The sequence below is a fragment of the Marmota marmota genome, unplaced genomic scaffold (genome assembly GCF_001458135.2).
Source record: "Marmota marmota marmota unplaced genomic scaffold, marMar, whole genome shotgun sequence".
NCBI lineage: Eukaryota > Metazoa > Chordata > Mammalia > Rodentia > Sciuridae > Marmota > Marmota marmota.
Window position 1 is genome coordinate 167,274 of NW_026000079.1, and position 8,461 is coordinate 175,734.

The following is an 8,461-nucleotide window of genomic DNA, read 5'->3' on the forward strand; positions in this document are numbered from 1 at the left end:
CAGGAAAATAGAAAATATCAAAGATATCAACAAATTTTAGAGACATATGCTATGGACAAACTGAGTCACGACATACACAATTTAAACAAATCAGTTTCAAGCAATGAAACAGAAGATGCCATCAAAAGCCTGCCAAGGAAGAAAAACCCAGGAACAGATGGATACACAGCTGAGTTCTGCAAGACCTTCAAAGAAGAATTAATTCCAATACTCCTCAAATTACTCTATGAAATAGGAAAGAAGGGACAGCTTCCAAACTCATTCTATTAGGCTAGTATCACCCTGATACCAAAACCAGACAAAGTCATATCAAGGAATGACCAATGGCCTGATGAACATAGATGCAAAAATGCTCAATAATTCTCAGTAATTCTGGCTAATCTCATACAAAACACATTTAAATGATAGTGCACCATGATCAAGTGGGGTTCATTCCAGGGATGCAAAGTTGGTTCAACATACAGAAATCAATAAATGTAATTCATCACATCAACAGACAAGAATCATACTGTCATCTCAATGGATGCAGACACACATTTGACAAACTACAGCACGTTTTCGTGTTCAAAACAGTAGAAAAACTAGGGGTAACAGGAACATATCTCAACACTGTAAAAGCTATTTATGCTAAGACCAAGGCCAACATCATTCTAAATGGGAAAAAAAATTAAAAGGATTCCCTCTAAAAACTGGAACAAGACAGGGATTGTTAGAGTCTGTAAACAAGTCAAAATAACACCTGGCATTTTGTCAGGGGAATGTTAAGAGTTGGTAAACAAGTCTGGATGGTGCCTGGCAAAATGCCAGAGGGAGTGGTTTGAGAAGTAACAAAAGTGAGCCATTAAGTGTGGAGATTTCTTATTGGTTGACTGATGTATCTAGTTTATGCTAATTAGATAAGCTGTGTGGAATGTATAAATACTGCTCCTGTCCTGCAATAAACGGCTCCCTCTCCTGCTGTATCAATCTACACAAGTTGTTCGTCACCCCCCGGTTATTTTGCTGCAGCCGGACTGCGGCAGGGATGACCTCTTTCACCACTTCTATTCAACATAGTCCTTGAAACTCTAGCCAGAGCAATTAGACAGAAGAAGAAATTAAAGGGATATGAATAGGAAAAGGAGCACTCAAACTATCACTATTTGCCAACAATATGATTCTCAATTTAGAGGATCTAAAAAACTCCACCAGAAAACTTCCAGGACTAATAAATGAATTCAGCAAAATAGCAGATGCCCTTAAACAGATGAATGAATAAAGAAACTGTGATATATATATATATATATATATATATATATATATATGAACACACATACATACGCACACATACATATACAATCGAATATTACTCAGCATTAAAAGAGAATAAAATTACAGCATTTCAGATAAATGGATGGAGTTGGAGAATATCATGCTAAGTGAAGTAATCCAATCCCAAAAAACCAAAGGTCCAGTGTTTTTTCTGATATGTGGCTGCTGATTCCTAATGGGGGTTGGGGGACCATGGGAGGAACTTTCAATAGGGCAAAGGGGAGGGAGGGGAAGGGAGGAGTCATTGGAGTAGGAAAGATGATGGAATAAAATGGACAATATTACCCTAAGTACATGTATGAAGACACGAATGGTGTGATTCTACTTTGTGTACAGCCAGGTAAATGAAAAATGTGTTCTATATGTGTACTATGAGTTGAAATGCATTCTGGTGTCATGTGTAACAAATTAGGATAAATAAATAAATTTTTAAGATAATAAAAGTAGCCTGTGATACAACCAAAAAATTATATTGAATGCTGGACCGCTGATGTACTCATAAATACATAGCCCAAAAGCTACTCTTGGTTATAAATAAAATCTTAAAAAGGAACAAGAAAGTTGGAGCTAGTAAGAAAAGAATGGCAAGACAGAAGACTTAAACCATACCCAAAAATTATATTGCTTTAATACAACACATCACATGCAAATGGTCTAAACAATCATTAAAAAATCAAATTGTCATGTAGAATAAAAAGGTAAAATACAACTCTCTGCAGTCTACAGAAAATACACTTTAAGAACAAAGACAGCAGTTCAATGAATCTGACATGACTTTCCTATCTTTTTTATGATTAAATGACCAATGTAACCCCACATCATGTACAACCACAATAATGGGATCCTAAGTGGAAAATGTTAAAATTATTTTATGTGTGTGTGTCGAATTATACCCTACTGTCATGTATATCAGTAAAGAAATATTAAATAAATGAAAAATTAAGTAAAGAGAACAAAGATAGGTTAAAGCAGAAGATGGCAAAAGATACACTTAACAAAACCTGATAAATGAAAGCAAGAGGACTGGGGTTGTGGCTCACAGGTAGAGCGCTTGCCTAGGTTCGATTCTCAGCGCCACATAAAAATAAATGAATAAAATAAAAGTACTATGTTCATCTATTTAAAAGAAAGAAAGAAAGAAAGAGTGACTATTTTAATGTCAGAGTAGAATTCAGGACAAGAAATATCAGACATAAAAGAAATCATTTAATGATGGTAAAAGGGTCATTCCACCAAAAAAAAAAAAACTGATTTTATATTAATAACACAACTTAAAAAAACCTGGAGCAAATAGAACAAAAAGTTAGAAATGAAAGGGAAAACATTTACATCCACAAATATAGTTGGAGATTTCAACTCTCATGTCTCAATAAGTAACAGAGCAGGTAGACAGGAAATTAGTAAGGATATAGAAGATTTAGAGAACAACCTAACTGACATTTATAAGGCAGTCCACCCAACAACAGAACACTTTCTTTTGCAGTGCACATGGAATATTCAGAGAGAGAGAGACTGCAGATAGCAAACAACTTCCAATAGATTTTGAAAGATTAAAACCACACAAAATATATTTGGGGAATCAAACAGAAAGCCAATGACTAAAATACCCATAAAATACAGCAAACATTTGATAATTACACAATATATTTTTTAAAAGAGAGAGAGAGACAATTTTAATATTCATTTTTTTAGTTTTCGGCGGACACAACATCTTTGTTTGTATATGGTGCTGAGGATCAAACCCAGCTGGCATGCATGCCAGGTGAGCGCGCTACCGCTTGAGCCACATCCCCAGCCCAACACACAATGTATTTTTAAATAACCAATAGATTAAAAAACTGAAACACATTTACTATTCAGTTTCACAGTTCCACTTCTCAGGATTTACTTGAGATAAGGAAAACCAAGGGCACCCAAAGACTCTGCGTAAATGTTCAGAGCAGCTTCATTCCTGATGGCCCAGCATTATAAATCACCAAAGTTTGTGATTCCTTTAATCCGTAAGTATTAGTATATGGGAAGGAACTATTGATAAATGGAACATGGATGAGTCTCAACACACATTGTGTCAAGTGAAGAACAGAAACATTCCATTCCATTTATATCAAATTCTCAGACAGGTAAAACAAAAAGAAGTAGAATGTAGATCAACACAAACTCATGCTGGTATTAACAAGGAGAAATCACAGACTTTGGGGAACTGAAAAGTTTCTGTGAACTCTGGGAAGATGGGAAAGAAGTTACATGGGTGTAGATATTAGTATAATTCGTTGAACTATAGGAACCCCTTCTTGTATTCAAATTATACTTTAAGTTTATTTTATTCAAGTTTGTTAGCAACACTAATAAGATTTTATAAGGAGGGTGCTCAGGAGAACAGATATATGTCAGTTCTTCATGATTCAGAAAATTTTTCGTGGTAAACGGGTGTTGAAAATGGATCTTGAAAAAGGGAAAAGAGACATGATATTGGTGCACATGAGATAGGACCAGTCAGGAATGCTTATTTATCACAAAGAATATTTTATCCAAAGACAAGTTAACTTTTTAAATCACATGTCATAAAATTCTAGATTTCCAGTTTTCGGGAGAAACATAGGCTGCAATCAGGCCAGAGTTTGACTGGGTACTTGACAGCTGGCCACTGCAGCTACCACCTTTGCAAAGGACACGTTTTTCCAGCTCAGGACAGACCATGTCACTCTATGGCCAACAAGAGCACTGCTACCCCAGCCCTTACCTGCTCATTGCCAGCAGGTCATCAGAGGAGTTGGGGCTCCTGTTTGCACAGAATCACTTGGGCTTAAAAACTTGTCATACAAGAAAAAGGACTCGAACTCTTTAGATAAACATTGAAAGGATGTGGATGACCCTTTTCTTTGTTACTTCTCCAGGTTAACTCTCCATTCATCCTCCATTCCTAAGCAGGCAAAGACTGCAGTTCTGGGGACTTGAGGTCTTGGGCTCCAGACAGGCAGGTGACCAGAAGACTCACAAGATGTCTTCATAGGAGCTGTGAGGGAAGAGAAAGGGAGACACCATTCAGGAAACAGGAACAGGGGATGGAGGAGAGAGGAGGAGGGAAGGAGCAGATGGAAGAGGAGACTCACCGGTGTCTCCTGATCCAATAGAAGCCTAGAATGAGCACAAAGAGCAGCACCAGGCAAGCCAGTACCACCAGGATGACCAAGCCCACAGAGGTGTGGCTCCCACCTGCAGGGGACACAGGACCATGTATCAAGTTCCCTGGTCTAGCACATGTGAGGGGCCAGGCGCTGCCTTTTTCCTCCCCCTATTTAGAGCATCAACTTCTATTCCTCAGAAGTTTAGACTCCCCACCTTTTCACAGGGTCTAGGCACCTGCACTACAGTTCATTTCACTATATAATAACATAGCGTACAGGGGAAGCTGTGTAGCCAGGCAGACCTGAATCGATATCCAGCTCTTCCACCTTCTGTGAGACTCTGGGTAGGTAACCTATCTCAGCCTCAATTTCCTCATTTGTAAAATAGAATAACAGTAACTGCTTCAAAGGAGAGTGGTGATGCTCAGGTAAAGCACTGGATGCAGCGTTGCCTGGCCCCACGCAGGAAGCACTCAGTAAACCACAGCTCTCCTTGTTAACCTGCTTTTCGTAAGTCCCTGATCCCCATTCTGCTGGGAAATGAATCTTCCCAGATTCTGTTTTAATTTTATATGCAGTACTGATTTTTGAACCCTAGAGTCTGGGACAAACCACTGAGCTGCATCTCTAGCCTTTACTTTTTGAGACAAGGTCTCCCTAATTTGGCTAGTCTAGCAAACTACTTGGAATTCTCCTGCATCAGCCTCCCCAGAAGCTGGGAATACAGATGAGTGCCGTCATGCCCAGCTTCCAGGGATTCATTAATTGCCAACAACTTCCAGATCTCTAAGATTATGAGTCCCATTTCATCTTGTATTAATACATCGGATCTCAGTCCTATTTTCCTCTTTACTGTGTCTGGAATCCATCCTTCTAGCCCTCCTAGTTGGTGTGCCAACTCCATCCTTCACAGTCGCTCCCTCTATGCTTGAGAACCACCGCCCTCCATTTCCAACAGAGCCCCAGCCCTTTCTCACCCCAGTAGAGGACGAGGTCCTGCCCTCCTAGGCTGCTGTGCTTCACCCTGCAGGCCAGGCCAGCCACCTCCCCAGCTGCCACATCCAGGGTTGCTCGGAGATACCACGTCTCATCACCATTGGGCAGGAAGTCACCTCTCTGAGTGCCCTGCTGCTCCTGTTCCCCTCGCATCCACATCACCCACACGGGCTTTGGGTAGAAGCCAGACACATGGCACACCAGCAGCAGACGGCCAGGCCCAGGACTGGGGCCACTGGACAGCCAGGCCTCGGGCTTCACTGTATCCAATAAGGGATGAGGAAAGCATAAGGTGAGAACTCTGCATCAGAGGTCCCAGGCCTCCTCCAAGGTTCATGCTCCCCAAATGTCCACTTCTGGAGGTGAAGTCTCCAAGTAGCTTTGATCCCTTTGTGTCACCTTGTCCAGGAGACCCATCCCTCATCTCCTTCCACTCCCCTGATCCCAGTGCCCTATAAATGCCTCACCTCCTACTCTAACACCCTGAGCTCAGCTGGAGCACACAGCATGTCTCAAACATTGTCTGAATCAATTCTGACCCACAGTCTTGATTTAATTCAACTCATGGAACCCAGCAGGTACTCAGCAACACTGGGTGATATGAACAAATACCCTCATGCCTTATCCATCCCCTATGTCTTGAACTTTGTCTGATGCTTAAATGAAAGCAAACCCTGGGATGGAAAAACCTACTTGAAGCTTAAAAGTAGGATAGATGGAGAGGACAGAAGGCTGACCTTGCTTCTCCAGTTCTGACTTCCCTGTCTCTAGGAGGCCATTCACATATTGGGGGCAGATGTCATTGAGGAGCCACTGCACTGTTTCCTTTGTCCCTTCGTCCTGGTTGAGCACTTTGATGACCAAATCTACCCTCTGGGGGGCCTGTGGGGCAGGCTCCCAAGCAGTTCCCTGGAAACTCAGGATATATTCTCCTTGATATGCTACATGGAGAAAGTGTTCTGAGACGTTCCCAGGGTGCACCTCACAGCCACCAGACAGCTGCAGCTCCATGGGATCTGTGGAGAGAAACGTGCAAAACTCAAATGAGCTTTAAAGGACTGAAAGGGAAGAAGGACAAGAGACTGGTACTGGGGTTACACGGGGGACCCACAGTGGAAGGAAATGAGAGTGAGTGGCCTGATGCCTGAAACTGGGGCATGACCAGGCAGAAGTGCAAGTGCTCAGAGGGGGAGAAAGCAGACAACCTCATCCCCTCTCCCAGCAGGACTTCCATGCCCATTCTCTCACTGTGGCGCCTGCCCTGGATCCCATCCGCTCAACTCACACTCTAAGGACAGCATTTTGGCGAATTCCTGTATGTCCCTGGTGAAGCTGCTTCGAAAAACCCGAAATATATTCTGCAGGTGGACCCACTGCTGGCTGCTGAAGGTGCCCTGGGCCCAGGGCTTCACAAAGCTGATGGTGTCTGAGGCATTGCTCCAACTGTGCGTCTGCAGCTCCCCCAACAGGATTAAGGCGTCAGTGCGCATCCAGCNGGATCTCAGTCCTATTTTCCTCTTTACTGTGTCTGGAATCCATCCTTCTAGCCCTCCTAGTTGGTGTGCCAACTCCATCCTTCACAGTCGCTCCCTCTATGCTTGAGAACCACCGCCCTCCATTTCCAACAGAGCCCCAGCCCTTTCTCACCCCAGTAGAGGACGAGGTCCTGCCCTCCTAGGCTGCTGTGCTTCACCCTGCAGGCCAGGCCAGCCACCTCCCCAGCTGCCACATCCAGGGTTGCTCGGAGATACCACGTCTCATCACCATTGGGCAGGAAGTCACCTCTCTGAGTGCCCTGCTGCTCCTGTTCCCCTCGCATCCACATCACCCACACGGGCTTTGGGTAGAAGCCAGACACATGGCACACCAGCAGCAGACGGCCAGGCCCAGGACTGGGGCCACTGGACAGCCAGGCCTCGGGCTTCACTGTATCCAATAAGGGATGAGGAAAGCATAAGGTGAGAACTCTGCATCAGAGGTCCCAGGCCTCCTCCAAGGTTCATGCTCCCCAAATGTCCACTTCTGGAGGTGAAGTCTCCAAGTAGCTTTGATCCCTTTGTGTCACCTTGTCCAGGAGACCCATCCCTCATCTCCTTCCACTCCCCTGATCCCAGTGCCCTATAAATGCCTCACCTCCTACTCTAACACCCTGAGCTCAGCTGGAGCACACAGCATGTCTCAAACATTGTCTGAATCAATTCTGACCCACAGTCTTGATTTAATTCAACTCATGGAACCCAGCAGGTACTCAGCAACACTGGGTGATATGAACAAATACCCTCATGCCTTATCCATCCCCTATGTCTTGAACTTTGTCTGATGCTTAAATGAAAGCAAACCCTGGGATGGAAAAACCTACTTGAAGCTTAAAAGTAGGATAGATGGAGAGGACAGAAGGCTGACCTTGCTTCTCCAGTTCTGACTTCCCTGTCTCTAGGAGGCCATTCACATATTGGGGGCAGATGTCATTGAGGAGCCACTGCACTGTTTCCTTTGTCCCTTCGTCCTGGTTGAGCACTTTGATGACCAAATCTACCCTCTGGGGGGCCTGTGGGGCAGGCTCCCAAGCAGTTCCCTGGAAACTCAGGATATATTCTCCTTGATATGCTACATGGAGAAAGTGTTCTGAGACGTTCCCAGGGTGCACCTCACAGCCACCAGACAGCTGCAGCTCCATGGGATCTGTGGAGAGAAACGTGCAAAACTCAAATGAGCTTTAAAGGACTGAAAGGGAAGAAGGACAAGAGACTGGTACTGGGGTTACACGGGGGACCCACAGTGGAAGGAAATGAGAGTGAGTGGCCTGATGCCTGAAACTGGGGCATGACCAGGCAGAAGTGCAAGTGCTCAGAGGGGGAGAAAGCAGACAACCTCATCCCCTCTCCCAGCAGGACTTCCATGCCCATTCTCTCACTGTGGCGCCTGCCCTGGATCCCATCCGCTCAACTCACACTCTAAGGACAGCATTTTGGCGAATTCCTGTATGTCCCTGGTGAAGCTGCTTCGAAAAACCCGAAATATATTCTGCA

General features: G+C 44.0%; 1 protein-coding gene across 2 annotated transcripts in view; it reads right to left on the reverse strand.

The window, feature by feature from the left end:
- Positions 1 to 3,379: 3,379 nt before the first annotated feature.
- Positions 3,380 to 8,461, reverse strand: part of LOC107156661 (antigen-presenting glycoprotein CD1d-like) — a 48,970-nt gene continuing 43,888 nt past the window's right edge. The window contains exons 1-5 of one of the 2 annotated variants that reach the window (XM_015502696.1): positions 6,718 to 6,927; positions 6,170 to 6,448; positions 5,414 to 5,692; positions 4,422 to 4,524; positions 3,380 to 4,324 (exon numbers count right to left, since the gene is read on the reverse strand). In XM_015502696.1, coding sequence (XP_015358182.1) covers positions 4,303 to 4,324; positions 4,422 to 4,524; positions 5,414 to 5,692; positions 6,170 to 6,448; positions 6,718 to 6,922 — 888 coding nt within the window. In that variant the 5' untranslated portion in view covers positions 6,923 to 6,927 and the 3' untranslated portion in view covers positions 3,380 to 4,302. Of the gene's footprint in view, positions 4,325 to 4,421; positions 4,525 to 5,413; positions 5,693 to 6,169; positions 6,449 to 6,717; positions 6,928 to 8,461 lie in introns of those variants that run through there. The other variant, XM_048814639.1, reaches the window with a different exon arrangement.